We start from the raw sequence: 23,826 nt of genomic DNA, 5'->3' as shown, positions 1-23,826 counted from the left end.
GTGGCCACGATAGACATGAAGCCCACACCTACTACAATAGTACAAGTTTATATGCCAACTAGCTCTGCAGATGATGAAGAAATTGATGAAATCTATGAGATAAAAGAAATTATTCAGGTAGTGAACGGAGATGAAAATTTAATAGTCATGGGTGACTGGAATTTGAGAGTAGGAAAAGGGAGAGAAGGAAACATAGTAGGTGAATATGGATTGGGGGAAAGAAATGAAAGAGGAAGCCGTCTGGTAGAATTTTGCACAGAGCATAACTTAATCATAGCTAACACTTGGTTCAAGAATCATAAAATAAGGTTGTACACATGGAAGAATCCTGGAAATACTAGAAGGTATCAGATAGATTATATAATGGTAAGACAGAGATTTAGGAACCAGGTACTAAATTGTAAGACATTTCCAGGAGCAGATGTGGACTCTGACCACAATCTATTGGTTATGAGCTGTAGATTAAAACTGAAGAAACTGCTAAAAGGTGGGAATTTAAGGAGATGGGATCTGGACAAACTGATTAAACCAGAGGTTGTACAGAGTTTCAGGGAGAGCATAAGGGAACAATTGTCACAAATGGGAGAAAGAAATACAGTAGAAGAAGAATGGGTAGCTCTGAGGGATGAAGTAGTGAAGGCAGCAGAGGATGAAGTAGGTAAAAAGACGAGGGATAGTAGAAATCCTTGGGTAACAGAAGAAATATTGAATTTAATTGATGAAAGGAGAAAATATAAAAATGCAGTAAATGAAGCAGGCAAAAAGGTATACAAACGTCTCAAAAATGAGATCGACAGGAAGTGCAAAATGGCTAAGCAGGGATGGCTAGAGGACAAATGTAAGGATGTAGAGGATTATCTCACTAGGGGTAAGATAGATACTGCCTACAGGAAAATTAAAGAGACCTTTGGAGAAAAGAGAACCACATGTATGAATATCAAGAGCTCAGACGGAAACCAAGTTCTAAGCAAAGAAGGGGAAGCAGAAAGGTGGAAGGAGTATATAGAGGGCCTATACAAGGGCGACGTACTTGAGGACAATATTCTGGAAATGGAAGAGAATGTAGATGAAGGCGAAATGGGAGATACAATACTGCGTGAAGAGGTTGACGGAGCACTGAAACACCTAAGTTGAAACAAGGCACCGGGAGTAGAAAACATTCCATTAGAACTACTGACGGCCTTGGGAGAGCCAGTCCTGACAAAACTCTACCACCTGGTGAGCAAGATGTATGAAACAGGCAAAATCGCCTTGGACTTAAAGAAGAATATAATAATTCCAATCCCAAAGAAAGCAGGTGTTGACAGATGTGAAAATTACTGAACAATCAGTTTAATAAGCCACAGCTGCAAAATACTAATGCGAATTCTTTACAGACGAATGGAAAAACTAGTAGAAGCCAACCTTGGGGAAGATCAGTTTGGATTCCGTAGAAATATTGGAACACGTGAGGCAAGACTGACCTTACAACTTATCATAGAAGAAAGATTAAGGGAAGGCAAACCTATGTTTCTAGCATTTGTAGACTTAGAGAAAGCTTTTTGGATTCCGTAGAAATATTGGAACACGTGAGGCAAGACTGACCTTACAACTTATCATAGAAGAAAGATTAAGGGAAGGCAAACCTATGTTTCTAGCATTTGTAGACTTAGAGAAAGCTTTTGACAATGTTGACTGGAATACTCTCTTTCAAATTCTAAAGGTGGCAGGGGTAAAATACAGGGAGCGAAAGGCTATTTACAATTTGTACAGAAACCAGATGGCAGTTATAAGAGTCGAGGGACATGAAAGGGAAATAACGGTTGTGAAGGGAGTGAGACAGGGTTGTAGCCTATCTCTGATGTTATTCAATCTGTATATTGAGCAAGCAGTAAAGAAAACAAAAGAAAGATTCGGAGTAGGTTTTAAAATCCATGGAGAAGAAATAAAAACTTTGAGGTTCGCCGATGACATTGTAATTCTGTCAGAGACAGCAAAGGACCTGGAAGAGCAGTTGAATGGAATGGACAGTGTCTTGAAAGTAGGATATAAGATGAACATCAACAAAAGCAAAACTAGGATAATCGAATGTAGTCGAATGAAGTCAGGTGATGCTGAGAGAATTAGATTAGGAAATGAGACACTTAAAGTAGTAAAGGAGTTTTGCTATTTGGGGAGCAAAATAACTGTTGTTGGTCGAAGTAGAGAGGATATAAAATGTAGACTGGAAATGGCAAGAAAAGCGTTTCTGAAGAAGAGAAATTTGTTAACATCGAGTATAGATTTAAGTGTCAGGAAGTCGTTTCTGAAAGTATTTGTATGGAGTGTAGCCATGTATGGAAGTGAAACATGGTCAATAAATGGTTTGGACAAGAAGAGAATAGAAGCTTTCGAAATGTGGTGCTACAGAAGAATGCTGAAGATTAGATGGGTAGATCACATAACTAATGAGGAGGTAATGAATAGAATTGGGGAGAAGAGGAGTTTGTGGCACAACTTGACAAGAAGAAGGGATCGGTTGGTAGGACATGTTCTGAGGCATCACGGAATCACAAATTTAGCATTGGAGGGCAGTGTGGAGGGTAAAAAACATAGAGGGAGACCAAGAGATGAATACACTAAGCAGATTCAGAAGGACATAGGTTCCAGTAAGTACTGGGAGATGAAGAAGCTTGCACAGGATAGAGTAGCACGGAGAGCTGCATCTAACCAGTCTTAGGACTGAAGACCACAACAACAACAACAACAACAAGATTCACAGAGTCAAGAGTGTGCCAAGAATACCAAATTTCAGGCATTATCTTTCACCACAGACAATGTAATGACCGAGAGAAGTGGCATTTGCATAGAGTTGTCAGTGCTAACAGACATCAACAGTGCATGAAATAACTGCAGAAGTCAATGTATCTTTTATTACAGTGTGGTAAAATTTGGCATTAATGGGCTATGGCAGCAGATGACCAACATAAGTGTCTTTGCCAACAGCACGACATCACCTGCAGCACCTCTACTGTGCTTATGACCATTTTGGTTGGACCCTCAAGGACTGGAAAACTGTGGCATGGTCAGAAAAGTCCTGATTCCAGTTGGTAAGAGTTGATGGTAGAGTTTGGGTGTGGCACAGACCCCATGAAGCTATGGACCCAAGTTGCCAAGAAGGCAATGAGCAAGATGGTGGTGGCTTCACAATGGTGTTGGCTGTGTTTACACAAAATGGACATGATCCTCTGGTCTAGATGAACCATTCATTGACTGGAAATGGAGACCATTTGCAGCCATTCATGGACTTCATGTTCCCAAAAACTGATGGAATTTTTATGGATGACAATGCGCCATGTCCCTGGGCCACAATTGTTCACAATTGGTTTGAAGAACATTCTGGACAATTCGAGTGAATGATTTGGCCACCCAATCACCCAACATGAATAACATCCAACATTTATGGGACATAATCAAGAGGTCAACTTATGCACAGAATCCTGCATCGGCAACACTTTCACTGTTATGAATGGCTATACAAGCAGCAAGGTTAAATAATTCTGCAGGGGACTTCCAACCAATAGTTGAATTAATGACATGTTGAGTCGAGTTGATGCACTATGTCAGGCATAAGGAGCTCTGTCATGATATTAGGAGGTATCCCATGTCACCTGACACCTCAGTGTATTACTAAACACGCATTTGAAGCCAGAAGGCTAAATGATCCACATAAATCTAACAACTTTGTAATACTTTTACAGTTGTATGCATGAAGATGCAAATCTTGATTGCACATGCTGTCTGTAGGAACAGAAAAACTGCATTTCATTTTTTGTTTTAAAACACAGGAATACTGGTAAAAATATAAATAATTCATTGCATTTTATATTTCATAGCTTAAGCACATTTTTTTCCATGTCATAGCCAGTTTCGGACATGAATTTAAGATATTTTTTACATTATCTTCATTTGTTTTTTGTTTAATAATTTTAAATATGACTTTAAAATGATTTCTTATGATACCTTATTCTTTTTTGTGGATTTTACATTTTCTGCTGACAGAATTTAAAGTTAAGTGATACTATCTGTACCTTCAAATGGCTCTGAGCACTATGGGACTTAACATCTATGGTCATCAGTCCACTAGAACTTAGGACTACTTAAACCTAACTAACCTAAGGACATCACACAACACCCAGTCACCACGAGGCAGAGAAAATCCCTGACCCCGCCGGGAATCGAACCTGGAAACCCGGGCGTGGGAAGCGAGAACGCTACCGCACGACCACGAGCTGCGGACACTGTACCTTCACTTCATTTGTCAATTACTATTAATTGTCTACATTAAATGAAGGACAAAAACTATGAATAATACTGACAGTGTGGCCTATTATAACCATTCATGGTTTTCTACCTTCACTGGCAATGTTTATAATTATGAAGAAGGAAAAAAGCTTACCTTGAAAAAAGCTATGTAGATCAATGAGGAGTAGAAATTCACAAACTGAAAGACAAATATCTTGAAAGTGTAGCTGTCTTCATATTCTGTTTGAGTCCTGGGATTCTCTAGGTTTGTCAAAAGTGTTGCAATTCTCTGATATAGCTGTAAACAAATTGTATTGATTTAAGTCATTATACAGCCATACATTTTGTTTAATATAACAGGTTCTCTTATCTAACAATTTATTTTTAGATGAGCTTCTATGCTGCTCAATGCTCTCTTTATGTAGTGAATAAATATCTGTCTTATGGCAAATACGAAGGTTTGAGTGGATATAAAATGTAGATTTTTATTTTTTATGGAAAATTGTTGTTTGGAGTTTTCTATTTAATTTGATGTATGTTTCATTGAGTTTGGAGGACTCCAAGTATTTTTAATTTATTTTGAAATAATTTACTACACAAGTAATTTCTATAGGTTGTATGAGCACTTGTTCAGTTCCGGCAAGATGTCTTGGGAACTGTTCGCTCCAGAAGGCAGTGCTTTATGAATGTCTTGCTGCAGTAGCTGTTTCATTGGTTGTTGTGATATCACTTCCTGTTTGTGCTATAAAGCATGGTATCATCCACATTTTGTAAGGTGCATTACACTTTTCGTTGTGTATATTTGGACTTGTTGCTCATTGAGATGTGTTTCACTCTTTAATATGACTCCACCAAAGGAAATATTTAAGAAGAGAAGAAACAAGGAAAATAGATTCTACTGAACGTATCCTGTTGGAAATTTACATCCAGAGAATGGAGATTTGGGCAAGCAACAATGAACAAAGTTATGTGAACAGTAGTGAAGTGTACAGTGAAACCAGTATAATATTAAGTTCAAGTGTACTAAAAACAATTTTTAATCAATCTGCATGTTGTAATTTGTATGGTGAAGAGATAATAATTTCTGAAAATGGCTTCGAAGGAAATGGTTTAGTTCTTTGTTGGGAAGTCTCTTGATTAAGTCGTGAGAATAAGAGCGAATTTTGGACATCTGTTTATTTATTTATTTATTTTTATTTATTTATATACTTGTTCCATAGATCTGTACATGTGAGTAAGTCACTCAGATGTGAAAACAATAATTTCTTGGGATGAATATTAGAGATTGTGTGCTCTTATCAGTCTGTCATGCCTCCTACTAATGTATCATGATACACAGATGCGTTTGGAGAAACAGTAAAAGTAACTTCAGAGAGCCAATGAAATCTGGAACAGCAGAAGCACTTGGGGGGGGGGGGGGGGGGGGGAGGGGGGACACCGATAGAAACAATGACATTTGCACTGAATTTGATGGATCATGGCAGAAAAGGGACCATCAATCAAAAAATTCTTTTGCCACTGCAATAAGTACTGATATCAGAAAGGTGCTTGACATGGAAGTATTGTCAAAACATTTCCAAGGCCGCACAAAAGTGGGTACCAATAATTAATGGAAAAAAAACAAAAAAACATGATTGTATGAACACAAGTGTCGCAAAGCATATGAGGGATCCAATGGAGGAATAGAAAGTGCCTCAGCTGTGAAGATCTTTCAATTCCCTCAAGAATAATCTGGGGTTTTTTATGCTAAATTTATTTATTCGTTACTGTGATTCCAGTTTTTCAAATCAATAATTGACAGCAAGCTCTGTGATGACCTAAAACTTCAAAAGTTGGAAAGACTCTATCATGTGCAAAACTAATGGATACCCAACTGCTTAAAATCAGGCAGAACTTTTCTTGCAAAAAGCTTGAAGATGGAAAGACATTTAGATCATGTTTGACTGACAAAACAATATATCAGGTTAGTGAATACTATGGCCAAGCCACTAGACAGAATACAAACAACCTGGAAGGAATGAGAAAAGCAGTAATGACAATGTTTTTCCACAAGACATCAAGTGATTAGTAGCCACTGCACAGCTTGTTTTCAATTGGCGGTTGTAAATACTACAAAGCTGAGGCAGCAGTAACTGAATATACCCATGGAAACACCATCCCTGAAGCTGTTGGAACAGTAACAAAGTCAATGTGTACAGACGTAGCACATCCAGATCTCTTGAAGAAATGCCTCACAGTAAAAACTCAAAATGTAAATCAGTCTTTCAACAATGTTGTATGGAACAGAGTGCCCAAAACTGTATTTGTTGGCTTGAAAACCCTGAAGACTGGGGTCAACAATGCTGTGATCACCTTCAATAATGGAAATGCAGGCAGAATAAAGGTTCTGAAGCAATTTGAAATTAAGTCTGGCCACAATTCAGAAACAGTCCTCCAAGAGCTGAATAGATGATGAGTATCCAAGGCAGAAATTATGGTCAAAAATATAATAGAAGCAATAAGATCCCTGAGACAGAGAAAGAGACAGTGGCTGGTTGATCTTCAAGAAGATAAAGATCACAAAGCTGGAGAGTTTTAGTGTGTCTCTTCATTAAACTGTGGGTTTTCCTTTACTTCAACTTTCAAATGTGATTTATGAAAAACTATCTCTTTCTTCTCCTCCTCCTCCTCCTCCTTCTTCTCTATCTCTTTCTTTTTAATTGAAAAAAGTTTCCCACTATGCCAGAAACTATTTAACCTAACACTGAAATTTTTACCACTTAGAACAGTACTATGTTTATGTGGATTTACAATGGTAGAGATAGCAAAATATTTTTTTCAATTACAAAAATTTTTAAGACCTTCATTAAAAAATTGATATAGTGTTCCTAACAATGTTTGATACTTGACACTAGAACAGTGAATGTACATGATATGACTCTATATCCTGGCAATGTTTTGCTTTATTACCTTGGACAGTTCCAGAAAAATGTGATATAAATATGTTAAATTTAGCATTATCAAGATGGAGCATATTATTCTTAAATTACAGGTTTTTCATTATTTGAAACCATCTTTGAATATTTTAACATCAACAGAGTGCTGCAGTCAGTAATGTTTTAAAGAGTTAGGATCACCCTGTCTTTGCTATATGGATAGTAATTACTTACTGCAGTTTTTGTTACTTGTAAAGAAGAAATGGAATGTACAATAGAATAACAATAAAAGTTTAAAGTAATATAGCAGAAATTTTGTTTCTATAGTTCATTACTTATTTTGTAATATTACCCGTGTCAGAATCATGATGATCGTTAAGTTGATAACAGCAGCTGTGACCGATGTGAAAATCTTGGCATGTGTACTGAAGAAACCTCCACTGCTATGAAACACTGTTATTAGTGCAATTCTGTAGATTATTGTTCCTAGAACTGTCCCCATCACAACAACAACCTGAAAGAATAGTATGAGTTTTGCAAAAAATTCATGAGAGTTACCACTCTTAATTATCACAAAATTGGTAAAATTAGATACACTAACACTAATTTAAATAAAATTAAAGTCCAGAGTATTTTTATATGTTAATCATCAATTGTGACCAGCTTACAGTTACTGAAGACGCTGTAATCAAATTCCCCATTAAATGCTGGATTCGACACTGTGTGTGATAAATCATTCTATTTAAATTAAAATTAATTTTTAGCAGAGATTTCACACCATAGAACCAAGCAAGCCGCCTCCCCCCCCCCCCCCCCCACCCTCCCCAAATCAGAACTTCCATTGTCAGAAACAAATTGTAGACCATTTCCAATGTGACACAACAAAGCATCGGTTCACTTTCAAAGTTCAAGCAGTGCATAATAGCTGGCACAGTTAGTAGCCAATTGTTTCTCATCAGAGCAAAGCGAACACAAAAATTATGCACATGCAGACAGGCTGCTTCCTTTTTAGCAAACAAGCACTAATAAGCAGCTAACAACCATTGTGGCTGTACTGTAGAGTCTATGACAAACACCAACTAACATACAATTTAATTATACTACGATTTATTAAAAACATGTGTTAAATAGAAGTTCAACATTAATTAATTTGTATTAAGCTACAGTTTCACACTGTCTATAACAACCTCACCATGAGAAACACGACTGAAGTAGTTGCCAGAAGCCTCCAAGCTTTGCTCCATGTGGGAAGATATGGCTCTTTTTCATGTGTGACTGGATTGATGCGGAATGTTTTAACTGATGTCTCAAATTCTGGTCTTGGTTCTTCATCTTCTTCAGCATTTTGCAAGTCCCATTCCCACACAATTACTGCTTGTCGCCGTTTCCAGAGTTCAAGAAAGGTGGTAGCTACAAAAATCATTTGAATTTTATCAGGAGAATATTAATATTAATGAGCAGTTCAGAAAAAAGAAACTCATATGTGAAATGAAACAGTGGAAAACCCAAAATGGAATGTAACATTATTGTGAAAAGGGTAGCTGCTACTCACAATATAGCGGAGATGCTGATTCACAGATAGGCACAACAAAAAGACTGTCACCACAAAATAAACTTTCAGCCAACAAGGCCTTTGTCAAAAGTAGACAAAACACATGCACACACACACACACACACACACACACACACACACACACACACATGCAAACCAACTCTCACACACACATGACCAGTCTCTGGCAGCTGGAGCCATACTACACTCGTAATGTGGCTTCATCTGCCAGAGACTGTCGTGTGTGTGTGTGTGTGTGTGTGTGTGTGTGTGTGTGTGTGTGTGTGTGTGCGCGTGTGTGTGTGTGTGTGTGTGTGTGTTGTCTACTTTTGCTACTTTTGACAAGGGCCTTGTTGGCTGAAAGCTTATTTTGTGACAGTCCTTTTGTTGTGCCTATCTGCAGCTCAGCATCTCCGCCATATGGTGCATAGCAACTATCCTTTTCATAAGATTGTCATATGTGAACTATATTTACCAATACAAGTTAGTCATAGTAGCTTTTATTTGACTCAACTGCAGCCTTCTGCAACTAGTTTAGAAGTGTGTCAGTTATACTCCACCCTTTTCATTCATTTATTTATCTATTTATGCCCAATGCATTTCAGAGCAGCACCTATATTTTTAAGGACTGACTGTTTTTTTGAGATGCATCTCTGCACCTTTTATCACTTGACTATAAAGGAATGACACAGTTTTTGGTTTACGAATGTGTTGTTCATTTACTGCTAGGTGATAAACTGAAGATTTAACTCGCAAAAACATCAATCAGTCCTTTAACATGGAGCTGTATCTCTGAAATTCTTTAGATTTAAATACAAAAATAAAGATTTTGACTGAGGGTGGTGTACTGTTATTAAAGTATTATTAACAGAAAAGAAACTAAACAAAAAGTTCAAGTATAGTGAAATGCTTCAGTTACTATACTTAACTTTGAGATTTTATATAGCATTTATTATTTTACATCAAGAGGCACATCAGTTGACTTTAACCCAAAATTCTTCTACTCTGTGTAACTTTAATTTTTTGTTCTGTAATATAAAATGCATCAATGCGGCTATAGGAGGTATGGAATACGTTATTACTCTCTATTTTTCATGCTGCCAACTTCCAGTGGACCTCCGCAATTCCATACAATTCATGTACAGATTTAAGTATATCTCCGTAACATTATTTTGAACATTACTTCAGGTATTATAAAATGCAAACAAATCATCATTAGCAATATCTGATTTGGCCTGTAATACTATATTACCATCCACATTTTGTATCTCAGTTTGTCCAGTTTCATTTAATTTTGTTCATATTACTCATTAGCTTCATTTGCATTTTGGGTCACATTTCCACCAATGGTACTGGGGATGAAATAATAGTATTTATATGTATCAGAAATTGTCTTTCTTTTTGCATTTTAGACAAAGTTGATATTACTGTTTGAAGTTTTATCTATGTGCAAGAACATTTTATATCTAGTGGCTGATAATGAATTCTTCTTTCATATTCATTTTACCAACCCAAAATTATATTCAGTTATAGAAAACACAACAATGTTATCACCAGACATGAGTTCTCCTCATAATACAAATGTTATTCTTTTGTAACCTTACTTAAATATTTTTAATTCAACATTTTCTGCATTAACCTATCTGTGAATAAGCTCCAAAGCTTGTGAGGACAATACAGCATAAGAGGTAGGATCAAAATAATCCCCCCCCCCCCCCCTTATATCACAGTTGGAGTGTTGAAATTGCATGACAATATAGTTTGAAGTTTGCTCTACAGAGAGTATTTTGTTTTCATATGCAGCTCTAGCAAATGAAGCCTGAACTATGAAACAAAAGTAGCACACATGTTACTGTCATCAGCTTGTGAAGAGCATCAGAGAGCAGTTTGATATTTGTGACCCAAAGGGCATAAACTGAGTGAAATTCACAGGGACATGTGTGGCGTGTATGGAATTGGACCATAGCAATGTCTACAGATGGTGTACATTCTTCTAAGAGAACCATGTGAATCTTTGGATGTGTAGTCTGACACCCACATACCTACTAAGTCACATCTAAGTTCTTTAATAGCTTTTCACTGTGCTTACTCAAATAAATAAAATAGTATATAATTCCCATTGGTGGCACTGTCACTTTCCTCACCTTTGGTAACCCCAACATAGTTTTCACCTCTGCTATATACCAGTCTCATGGTGTGTTTAATTCAACATTAAAGTTTTTAATATTTCATACAGTGACATATGCTATGGATCAAAATGAAGCATAAATAAGTAACTTACCCCAGAAAGACATAAAAATAGCAAAGAAGACAGTAGCTGGATTGTCAAACAGATATGTGAGTTTTGCAAATGTACATGACTGATACAGTCTGGTAAAAGGACATGCTTTGTCACAATGTGGACAGAGTGTGATATTGCCAGGTCCAGACCTATTACAGATCTCCAGGCTGAAACCATAAAAATCAGTTACACAAACAATATGAATACTGATAGAAATTATTGTTTAAAGATTTAATTGATGAATTAACACTATCTGAGGACAGGATTCAAAAAGGAAAGGTAGATTAATATCAGTTTCAGTCAAATGACAATAAGGAAAAATAGCCAACTAAAGGAATTTGAATTCAACATAATTATGATCAGAATTCAGACACATATCCTGATCACTGAGTTTTTGTACACTGTTTAGATTTTTACTGTTGGTAGCATCACTGCTTTACTGTCTTAATTGCATCTCCATGTAGCTTTTCTAAACCTGGGAATTATGATCTGATACATCAAGGCATTATAGTGGCTCATTGTGCAACTCCTGGATAGTTTCTATGCTGAATTGTGATGTATGTAATTTCATCTTTACTAATTATGTCTGGGTCACTTGTTTTAAATTGTATGCTACAGAAAGTAACATCACAGTAATGAGCAGATGCAGGAGATTCCCCAAGTATCATAAATGGGATGTAGTGTCCCTTTAAACAAGAGGATGAGTAACATTCCATTTGTGGTTGTGAAATGTTTGGTATTTTTATTATGTTGCAATGATTTGTGTTTGCTCAGCATATTGTGTCACTTGACGTTTAGTCTGTATGTTTGCATCACGTTTCATCCATAGACATCATACAGTTCCTTTGAGTGATGTCTATTCTCATCTTTGAAGGTATATTTCACTGTGTGCACAATTACATTTCACCAACCAGTCATGCACATCTATGAATGGTATGAAAGAGTAGAGTTACATCATCAATTGTGTGCCAGTGATCTGTCCATATAGGACTGTCATTTAGGATAATATTTTCTTTATGAATAATAATTTGAGATTCTTCAGGGCTAGGGTCATCCTCCAGCATGTTTCTTCAGATGCACACACACACACACACACACACACACACACACACACACACACAGTGAATTGACAGGCAGTTACCATTGTGTAGTTTTGTACAAAGATGGATATTAGTTAATAAAAGACTTTTCATCACTGGAAAAAATATCAGTATATGTTATATGTACAGGACAGATCTATCAAACAATGGAAAATCTAGGAAGGAATGTAACAATATTATGAAAAGGAAAGTTGCCACTCACCATTTAGTGGAGATGCTGAGTTGCATATAAGCACAACAAAAAGACTGTCACAAATACAGCTTTCACCCAGTAAGGCCTTCATCAAAATTAGACAACAAACACACACACATACATACTCACGCAAACACAACTTTGTTGTTTTCATTTGATTCCTCTTTGTACACAAATATACGTGACAGCAAACAAAATTAGAATGTAATGCCCTATCAACACTAAATTCGTAAATAATGGAGAACTACCTCAATTACCAATGAGCAGCAAAGGAATTACACTGCATCCTTATAAAGTGATTTAGGGACTTCCAAATTGGATTCTCTAATAGGAATTCAGTATCTTCTACTCCAAAATATGATATGTGTGCTAAACACTGCATCAACTTACATGGTGCAAAGTATCAGGAATTATGTAAAATTCTGAATATGAACTGTTCGATTCAGAGAATTAAGTTTACTATTTGGTGGAAGTAGAACTGTGAGGACAGATCATGAGTCATGCTTGGGTAGCTCTGTTGGTAGAGCACTTGCATGTGAAAGGAAAAGGTCCTGATTCAGGTCTAGGTATGGCTCACAGTTTTAATCTGCCAGGAAGTTTCGTATCACCGCACACTCTGCTGCAGAGTGAAAATTTCATTTTAGAAACTATCTGATGCAGTTTTCTATTGACCAAAGTCAGCAGAAAGTTTATGATGTAATAGCAACAATAGTATGGAAAGGATAGATTGCTACTCACCACAAAGAGGAGCCACTGAGTCGCAGACAGGCACAATGGAAAAGACTTCTAAAATATTTACATATAACCTTTTGGACACAGTACTTTTCTGAAGTAGAACATACACACATTCACACAAGCACAATTTACACACACATGGTCAGTGTCTCTCTGAGCTGAGGCCTAACTGCACTTGCACCTAACATGAGCAGCAATCTTTTGGGATGTGTGGTCATGGTAAGGAGACGGCTTTGGACAGTGAGGGGAAGGAATAGTAGGGTATGGGTAAAGGATAATGCAGTGCTGTCTGTGGCAGCAGGCAGGGATGTGATGGGACAAAATAGGGCTGCTAGGTGCAATGTCAGGAGGCTGTGCTGGAGTTGGTGGAGAGAGGAAGGGGGAGAGGCAAGAAGTAGAGAAAGGGCAAACTCTATTAGCTGCAATGGCAAGTGTAGTACTTGAATGAGAAGCAGGGAAGTGGATAGGTAAGTGGAGGACAGGGAGTAGTGAAAGCTGAGACCAATGAGTTTACAGGAATGAAGGATATGTTGTAGAGAGGGTTCTCACCTGCATAATTCAGAAAAGCTGGTGTTGGTAGGAAGAATCCAAGTGGCACGCACTGTGGAACAGTCATTTAAGTGAGGCACATCATGTTGGCAGCTTGTTCAGCAACTGGATGCCCAGCTGTCTCTTGGCCACAGTTTGCCATTGGTTATTCATGTGGACAGACAGCTTCTTAGTTGTCATGCTCATGTAAAAAGTGGCACAGTGGTTGCAGAATAGTTGGTAGATCACAAAGCTGCTTTCACAGATGGCTCTGTCTTTGATGGGATAGGAAATGGGCGTAACAGGACTGGAGTAGGTGGAACTGGGAGGAAGTATCCAACAGGTCTTGTATCTAGGTCTATAGCAGGGATATGAGCCTTGTGGCAAGGGGATGGGAGCAAGGATGGAGTAGGGGTGGACAAGGATGTTGATTAGGTTCAGAGGGTGTTTGAATACCACTGTGGAAGGAGTGGTAAGCATATTTCTGGTTTCAGTGCACAATGAGAGCTATATGAAATACTGGTGGAGAATGAGTAGTCTCTGTAGCTGTCCAGCTACAACAGAGCACTCCTCTTGCAACTCAGTACCACCAAGACTGGAGCAGATGAATCACATTCTCTGCCAGGATTTCAAGTACCTCTTTTGAGGCCCTAAAATGAGGAATATGTTCCCCACTCCTCCCACAGCACTATTCTACCACACACTGGACTTACTCAACATCCTTGTCCATCTTCACTCCACACCTGCTCCCAACCCCTTGCCTCATGAGTCATATCCCTGCAATAGACCTAGATGCGAGACCTGTCCCATACATCCTCTTGGTAAGACCTTCTTCAATCCTGTCACAGAGATCTCCTATCCCATCATAGGCATAGCCACATGAGAAAGCAGTGATGTGATCTACAAATTAAGCTGCAACAACTGTGCCACTTTCTATGTGGGTGTGATGACTACGAGCTGTCTGTCCTCATGAGTGGGCACCAACAAACTGTGGCCAAGAGACAGCTGGACCATCCAGTTGCTTAACATATCCTCCAACATAATGTGACTCATTTTTAAAGACTGCTTCACAGCCTGTGCCATCTGGATTCCTCCTACCAATAACAGCTTTTCTGAATTTGGCAGATAGGAACTCTCCCTACACATATACTTTGTTCCTGAAATCACCCTGCTTTCAACCTTTGTTAGTCCCTATCCTCCACCTACCTATCCACTTCCCTGCTCCTACTCCAGCCCTATACATACCTTCTATCCCTACTAGTGTTTTCCATTTCTCTACTTCTCTCCTGTCCTCTCTTTCGTCTTGTCATATTCCAAAAACTTCTAATCTAAAACCAAATTGATGTTGAAAATTCATTACTACTGTTTAATAGCTATTGTTTTTCTATTAATTTTATTAAAATTCATGTTATGATTATGAAATTATTGTACCTAGAAGGTACCAATTCCATAACATTCACCCAGCAAAAAGTAATTGGCTCTGCAATGTGTGACTATTAATGTTATTTTGGTGAAATGAAGTTTGTAACCATTGTAGAAATCTGAAAGAAGAAATATGAAGAAAAATAAATAACACTGATTTCAAAATAGAGTTTTGATATACTGTAACAACAAACTACCTCTGGCAAAATGAGGAACTTTATCGTCTGGATCCTATAACCTCACAAGCAATAAATTTAACAGCATGAGTACATAATATTTGAATAGGTACCCATAACTGGAAATGTACCATTTCTGTGCTATGATGGTTTCAATTCAGATATTTAACCCATCCACTTCTGCTGAGGGAAAAAGAAAAGTCTCAGAATTGCTTGTCTGATATGCAATAGAGTAGATGGATGATGTGTACTACACCAGATGGTCGCTTGATATCACTTAACGTCTGCCTTGCTGTGAGATTTATTCAATGCCTGCGTGTCTCTGATACAGTAAAAATGGTTTGTTACACTTTTTTGGAATACAAAGATATGCTTCTTAAGTATGGCAAAGCTCAAGGTAACAGAAAAACTGCTAATCAGCTGTATCACAAATGTTTTATACAATGTAGCATGCCATCACACAAACTATTTGCCCAACTTATGCAGTGGCTCTGAGAAACAGGTACTTCCATCATGAGGAGGCAGGACTGTGGTGCTCCATGGCAATGTCACATGGCTGAATTTGAAGAAGGTGTATGGCATCGAATTGAAGAAACGCCGACAATGAGTACTTGAACAATTATGCGTGTAGTGGTTGTTAGTCACAGTATTGTCTGGGACATTCTGTGGGAGCAACAATTAATTCCATACCACTTAATGAATGGTACACACTATGGATCCAGCCAATTTTCCACAACACGTTGCCTACCGCATGTAGTTTCTGCACCGCTGCATAGACACACCAGTTTCCATGTTGAGTTCTGTTCACAGATGAATGTAAGTTCACAAGGAACTGTGTTCTGAATTCTCAACACGGTAATGTCTGGGCAGACAAAAAACCTCATCCCCCACACGTTCAGGGATTTCAGCACTGGCTTGGTATTAATGTTTGGGCAGGTATTGTGGATGGTCATGTGATTGGGCTATACCTCGTTCCACTCAAGATAACTGGTCCTGCATACCTGATCTTCCTACAAAATGCATTGGACTCATTCTTGGAAGCTGTGCTGCTGAATGTCCACCAGAAAATGTGGTTTCAGCATGATGGTGCACCACCTCACTTCACATGTTTGATTTGGAGACATTTCAAAGATGGTGTGGAGAAAGATGGATAGGCTGAGGTGGTCCATCCACATGACCACATTAACAGACTTAGCTCCTTTGACTACTTCTTGTGATCTCATTTGCAAAATTTAACTTACAAGACTCCTGTAGAGACAGAAGAAGATCTGCTGGCATGAATTCTGGCTACGGCACTATAAGTTGAAGAGATACCAGGTGGTATGGAGAGTGTGTACCAGAACATGCTTTGAAGATATAATGTTTGTAACAACGTTGGTGGTCACCACATTGAGCCACTATTGTAATGCATCAGTACTCTTCTATACAGTCAGGGTTCTGTAATGTTTTGGAATAATGTAAACATATAATGTTTAAGTGTTAACACAAACAAATGTCCTTAAGTGATAAATGGATGTTTCATTATGTTTCCTTTCGAATTGTTACCTAATAGCTGTACTGCATAACATCTAATTCAAATCCTCAAGCAGAGGTGGATGAGTTAAACATATTAATTGAAACAATCATAGAATAGAAATTGTAGATTTCTGGACATGATTTGCTATTCGAAATATTATGTTCTCACTCACCTCCACAAGTCCTAGAAGTTTGTAACAGGAATTTCAGAATAATTTGTATAGATAGCTGCAACCAGTCAATTACCAAATATCTCTTTATTTAATTCACCTAGTTTTTGGTCTGTTTCAGGTTCATCTTCAAACAAGATGAGCAAAAGTTTAAGTATTTATATTTAGAGCAAAATGCTGGGTACTGGCAGTTCTTCATGCAACAGTGTGGACAGTATTGGTGCCTACTGACAGCTTTCCCTTCCATTGTCTTTCACCTGCAGATAAAACAGGCAATTGTTGATATAGTCAGCTTCTCTTTGGAAATTAGTATGGATTTAAAATCATTAATCAATCATAATTTGTCTCACCCTCTTCTCGCATGATATTCTAAGTTCCATATCCAGTTTGGAGATATGAAAACTTCCACTAGAACTTCTAAGAATATGTGATCTAACTGAAGCTGTAGAATTTACATCTAACTCCTTCAGTATGCTAACACATACTAGAAGAAACCTCTTTAACATAACAGACTGCAAAAATTAGTGTCATAATGAAGAATTGGTCTTTGCCATAAATACAAATTGTGTAAGTGAGACTTTGATCAGTTTATTTATATAACTGCAAATTTCAGTCCAAACTGGAGAGAATGATTACTCCTTATTCTAAGAATTCTTTGCTATAAAAGCATTAAACAGGGATGCACTAATAAAATTTTTGGATAAAGTGCTTCTGATTCTATGCCAACCATTCTCCTCTTGATTTCTCACATGTTTCCTAAATTATGGTTTCTTCAACAGTTATAGGTAACTTTCTATTTTCTTCAGAAAATTAATTATGTTGCCTTCAGGAATTCATTAAATTAATAAAAATCTAACAAAATATAACACAAGAAATTCAGTTTCATTGGAGAAATCTTATGTTACATGTAATGTATGAAACACAGAACTACATCACACTCCGTAATTCAGTATACAAACATTATCTTCATCAACATCATTCAGTATTGACTAATAGATTATGCCTCCTTGTCCATGCATGATGGTTTACTGCTATGACCATTTATTTCACACCTGATTGTTTTATGAAATCATACACTCATTTTTATCATGTTGCTTTTTAGTTAGTATGCAATAATAGCTGAATAAACCACATGGATTGCAAGTTATTAGTTTGTTCTTGTAAATTTCATCTGTAATTCTCTTCACATTAACCTCTCAAACACTGCTCTTATTATCAAAGGCAGTAACTTAGCACTCTGAACATTGGCTGAGCACTCAAGACATTTTGCTGCCTTACAGAAATTTGTTGACATTTTTGTACAAGGACTCTTAAATATAGATAAAAATTATAAGAACTACATGTTTCTCATTTTTCCTTTGATCTGATGAAACACATTATTCAGTCCTACATATTTTCAGAAAATAATGAGCATAACTGCACTATGTTTCCTTACCTTGGTACATTATCATTAGAGTATAGTGTTGCTGCACCATAAAGAAAACAAAGCAGACCTACTATAGCAGCAGGAATAAGCATTTTGGTGTAGAAATCCAACCAAGCAAAGTACAGGCCTATTTTGTCACCAAAATATTTCTTGATGAGCCAAAAGGGTTGCTTCTTATACCAACATGACAGAGATGCCCACTCAAGATACAGCAACTGTAGGTGATACAAGAATAACATTTGACATTCCATAAACAAGACTATGGTTTTAGTTAAAAGTATCACACCAAAAAGAGAAATGATAGCATGCTGTGATAGTGGATTTATACAACAAATATTATGAGAAAGGATATGCCCATCCAAAATCAGTAATGCAACATAAATGAAACTAATGTTAATATCACTCGTGGAAATATGGAGGGGGCCAGAAGTCAGTTGTACTAGCAATCAAATGGTTCAAATGGCTCTGAGCACTATGGGACTCAACTGCTGAGGTCATTAGTCCCCTAGAACTTAGAACTAGTTAAACCTAACTAACCTAAGGACATCACAAACATCCATGCCCGAGGCAGGATTCGAACCTGCGACCGTAGCGGTCTTGCGGTTCCAGACTGCAGCGCCTTTAACCGCACGGCCACTTCGGCCAGCTACTAGCAATCCTTACAGTTTGTTCTGCCTAGCATAGTGGCACTCAATTGTGAACTTGATTAGTGCATCATACCTGTAAGTCATTTGACATTAGCACTTTGAGTTTTATTCTTTGTTGTTATTTTAAAAACAATGAATAGTAAGTTAACTACAGAACGATGAGGTTTTTTTGTAACATGATGGAAACATGACCATAACAACAATGCCGTTTGTGATTTGTTCATGGAATATTTTCCAAATATTCAGCCTTCATCTCAATAAGTTATTCAAAAATTATTTAAGATTTAAAGAGACTGTGTAAGTAGTGGAGCTCTCTCATTCAGGCATGCAGAACTCTGTTACTACAGAAGAAAATCTTAATGCTGTTGAGCAATTTTTTGTGCAATCACTGACTAAATCTCACAGAAAAGTGTCCAAGGAGTATGGAATAGCAGAAAAAGGCCAAAAAAGGATTCTAAAAAAGCTGAAATTCTGAACATATAGGCCTAATTGTAGACGATCCAGACAGGTAAATTGAATTCTGAAAGCTGTACAGTCTGACAAGAAACCAACCCCAAGTTCAACAAAAGTATTCTTTGAGGTGACAAAGTGACTCTTAAGATGAGTGGAAGAGTGAACAGACACAACTGTTTCTACTGAGATTTCACAATGGAGGCAGAGTTAAACTCTTCTGGCAAGATTGCATGAGCAAGGATTTTCAGCATCGGGCTACTCACGTCTTTTTTTTAATGGTATTATCAATTCTGTAAATTACTTACATATGCTTCAAGAAGCGTTTTTAGGACTGGAAAATAGTCCACTTTTTGAACATACAAAGTCAATTAAGGAAAAGTTGATATGGCAACAAGATGGGGCACCCCTGCTTTATGGAATTATAGAGAGAGACTTTGTAAATGAAAACTTTAATGTATGGATTGGCAGACTGGTTACTGTTGAATGGTTTCCATGACCTTATATATTGCACCAATGGACTTTTTAGTCAGAGGTACATTAAAAAATGAGGTTTATACCATCAGGATTTATGATGTTGAGCATTTTAAGGAATGAATTCAATCAGAATCTGAAAATCTACAGTCCTGAAAGATTTGTGAGAAAATTTGTGAATCAGCATTGAAAAGACACAATGTTTGCTGAGGATAGCATGGAAATCACTTTGAACATCTTTTGTTAGTTCATTGACTCTTATTTCTGTGTTGATAATACATTTGTATTTTCATTTGTTTAGTATCATTGCACAAAATGCATTTTTGACAACTGACTTATAGTCCACCCTGTATATTGATACATGTCTGATCAGAATCATATCAATGTAACAAAAGTCAGATGGACTGAATATATCAGCTATAATCACAGAATGTGAGTCATATATGATCTGGATCCAACAGTCTGCTGGGAATTGTTTTATGCACATGTTTACCTGGAAATGTGTTTCTGTTGCATGTCTACACTGCAAAAACACAAAAAGAATGATGAACAGCAACTATAAATTTTCAGAATAAACTCATTAAGTGAGAGAGGCTAAGTATGTTGCAAAATTTCTCTTCAAACTAGGAAACTGCATTTTACATGTAATATGCTGGTCACGGATGTGAGGAAGTGTGAAGGTAAGGTTGCAAAGGGAGGGAGGAAAATCTACTGTAAAAAGGGGAACGAACACTTCTTCAGCAATAAAAGTGGGTATGTTTTAGTGAAGGAAAATCAGAAAATAATTAAAGTTGTTATAGGCATACAACCCCTATGCATTTTTTGACTTGCACGTAAATATGAATTTCAGTTCCAGCAGATCAGTTGTAGTGTATTTTAGAGATGGGTGATCTGCTCATGAACTGATTCAAAGAGCCACATCCTTCTAAGGAGTGAGTGATCGGTGAATTGGAAAAGGGAGCTGTAGTTCATCTGATCTGAAATGTCTCTGGCAACATAAGTGAGCAGAATGAAGATTCTGCCACAGACTGCTGCAGCAACACCTCATGCCACATGCTGAAGGAAACATTTCCCAAGCTGCAGAAAAATGTGCTGCAGACCATGTGCATGTATAGATCTTCATATCTTACTAATGTGAGCAGCTTTTCTTAGGCATGTAAGGGATATAAAATGAAAACAGATCAGTTCTTCAGAACGCCGCATGCTACTGGATGGGTAAGTCTCCCCTGACCCAGGGTTCTGGACAACTTTTATGAACTGTACCCCTTTTCCTAAACCTCACCAGTCCTTTTCCTTCACCTATCCTCTTTTCCCTTTAACCCTTCTACCATAAGAAGGAGCCAGTAGCTCCAAAAATTGCAAAACCATAATACCTTTTACATGTGTCTTCTCTTGTCACCGCACAGTGAGATTTTTTATCTATAGAATTACCTACACTTTCAAAATTGATAATTTTTGTTAGAACATTGAAAGTGTGACATATATTGAATGTGTCTACTTTTCTTATATGATGGCACAGGAAGTATGGCTTGTTGGCAAAGTCAATGTCAGTCACCAAATCCAAATGCTGACCGTCCAATATTTTGTTAGTCGTAGTGTTTTTCTTTTAATTATCACGGCAATGACCAATTCATACAAATAACATCATGTTGCATAATGATTGGCAGTCTCCAATAAACTGTAGGTTCTTGTGTAACAGGCTGGATAAGTTGGAGGCTGGTTAAGTCTTACCACAGCCCACAGGGCCTTGTCTAGAAACAAAAAATTGGATAGTTCAAACTAACCTTTGGACTGAAGATGGCTTTGTCTTCTATAACACTCAAATATTCTCTCTTTCCAAGTATCACCATTCAGTTATTAAATATTACATTTACACTGACCTGTAGCACATTTTGGTGCTGTTTAGGCACTCTCCAAGATTCAGACAGAACATTAAGTTTGATATATGACAAGTCAATTTTTGTGAGGTGTTGCTGTTAACAATTATACAGCCACTACATACTCCTAGAAAGTATATTACAACTCATATTGTTTGCCCAAAATGTGCTAAGGAGAACATCATTGCTGTGTTTGATCCTTTGTGATTGACTAGTCCATCCACCATACACCCATGACTTATCAATTCATTGGTGATGCCTGATTATGGAGCTATAAACCCTCCAAAACTAGTTATGCAATAAAAAGATACATTACCTACAACTGAAATGGATATTTAATTAAATTATCATTCTGTTTGGAGAAAAAGGTTCTTAGTTTATTGTCAACTACAATATAAAACAAAAACCTACAGAGATGAAAGGAGTAACACTCATTGACAATATATCTTGCATCTGAAAACTTTGCAGCACATTAAAACTCAAAACTGAACCTTTCCTATTTTTATTATTGACTGACTGGAAGGAAATTTCCATTCAGCAGTGGAGTGCAGGATATTATGTGTGCAGTATTAATCTGCAAGGAAATTTGAAACCAGTGAACACTCTAATATAAAGCGAAAGATTCATTCTAGAATAATACTCCTCCTCATAGCATTGCAACATGGGAGTGCCACTGTCAAACCTACATGTTGTAGAATAGGAAAAGCCTGAATATAATGAACTGGTAGTCCAATCAGAATGCTTAAATGACTACTTTAAAATAACCTGACATGAAATAAGTAACTTCCTGACCAATTAAACCTGTGTGCCGGACTGAGAATTGAACTCAGAGAAGGAAGGTAGGAGATGAGGTACTGGCAGAAGTGAAGCTGTGAGGATGGGGCATGAGCCATGCTTGGGTAGCTCAGATGGTAGAGCACTTGTCCATGAAAGGCAAAGGTCTTGAGTTCAAGTCTTGGTCTGGCACACAGTTTTAATCTGCGAGGAAGTTTCATACCAGCACACACTCCACTGAAGAGTGAAAATCTTGTTCTGGATGAAATAAGTAAGTAGTCACAAACATGTAGAATTATACAAAACATACCTAGATAGCTGATATATTATTTTATAGACTGCCCCTCTTCCTACACTTTCCAAATCACTATAAATTATGTGGGAGAAAGTATTTTCAGTGTATCATATATTAAGGTTTTGTACCATTCCATTTATGAATGGCGCATGGAAAGGACAACAGTTCAAGCTGTTACTGGCCTAACTCTGATGCGAATATAGGTATGTGATACAGGTTATTAATTTGATGGATAAGATTTCATGCTCATAAGATGTATGGCTATAAAATAATGGGACTGACGTTATCACAGAGTAAGTATGCATGCACCAAAGATGAATGACCAATAACTGTGAAGCATGAAACCTTCTCAGTCTAATATGGCACCTCTGCTGTCTGTAGACAAATCAGTGTGGGTATGGCCTTCATTTGTGTGAGAGCTGTTTGCCAAAAAAATTGTAAGTGTAATAATAGAGCACACGAAACTTGGAAAAACTGCTACTGAAAGCTGTCTTTCACTAAAATAAATATGTGATGAAGACTGTTTATCACATACAAGAGTTTTTGAGTGGTTCGAGTGTATCTAAGATGGCTGAGATGACACTGATAACACACACGCACGAGATGCCCTTCAACATAAAAAAGGATGAAAATATAAAAAGAAAGGTAGGTAATTTGAATTGATCTCACCTTGGTTGAGTATTTGATTGACTGCTGAAGCTGTAGGAATTGACAAAGAATGCATAAGGCAAATTTTAAACAACCAGTTTAGCATTAGAGAAGTGTGTGTAAAACTGGTGACAAAAACTCTCACGATTCAACAAAAAGAATCTTATGAAAATGTTTGTACTGACACTTTGAATACTACTGAAAATGATCATAACTTCTTGGAAAGAGTGATTACATGTGACAAATCTTGTTTCTTCATTTATAATTCAGAAAATTAAGTGCCAGTCCATTTACTGGAAGGGCCTACTTCACAAAGAGCGAGAAAAGCTCACATGAGCAAATCATGATTCAAAGCAATGATAAAACTGCCAAATTGTGGAACAAG

At 37.2% G+C, this 23,826-nt stretch overlaps 1 protein-coding gene across 1 annotated transcript in view; it reads right to left on the bottom strand.

Moving 5' to 3' along the window:
- LOC124595810 (anoctamin-4) overlaps positions 1-23,826 on the bottom strand; it is a 148,502-nt gene that overhangs the window by 77,788 nt on the left and 46,888 nt on the right. The window contains exons 5-9 of the mRNA XM_047134704.1: positions 18,286-18,491; positions 11,012-11,178; positions 8,371-8,588; positions 7,531-7,692; positions 4,418-4,561 (exon numbers count right to left, since the gene is read on the bottom strand). Of these exons, the coding sequence (XP_046990660.1) occupies positions 4,418-4,561; positions 7,531-7,692; positions 8,371-8,588; positions 11,012-11,178; positions 18,286-18,491 (897 nt within the window). The remainder of the gene's footprint in view (positions 1-4,417; positions 4,562-7,530; positions 7,693-8,370; positions 8,589-11,011; positions 11,179-18,285; positions 18,492-23,826) is intronic.

Source organism: Schistocerca americana, chromosome 2, assembly GCF_021461395.2.
Source record: "Schistocerca americana isolate TAMUIC-IGC-003095 chromosome 2, iqSchAmer2.1, whole genome shotgun sequence".
Taxonomy (NCBI): domain Eukaryota; kingdom Metazoa; phylum Arthropoda; class Insecta; order Orthoptera; family Acrididae; genus Schistocerca; species Schistocerca americana.
Note: the sequence above shows the minus strand (reverse complement) of the source record. Positions and strands in the feature narration are given on the sequence as shown.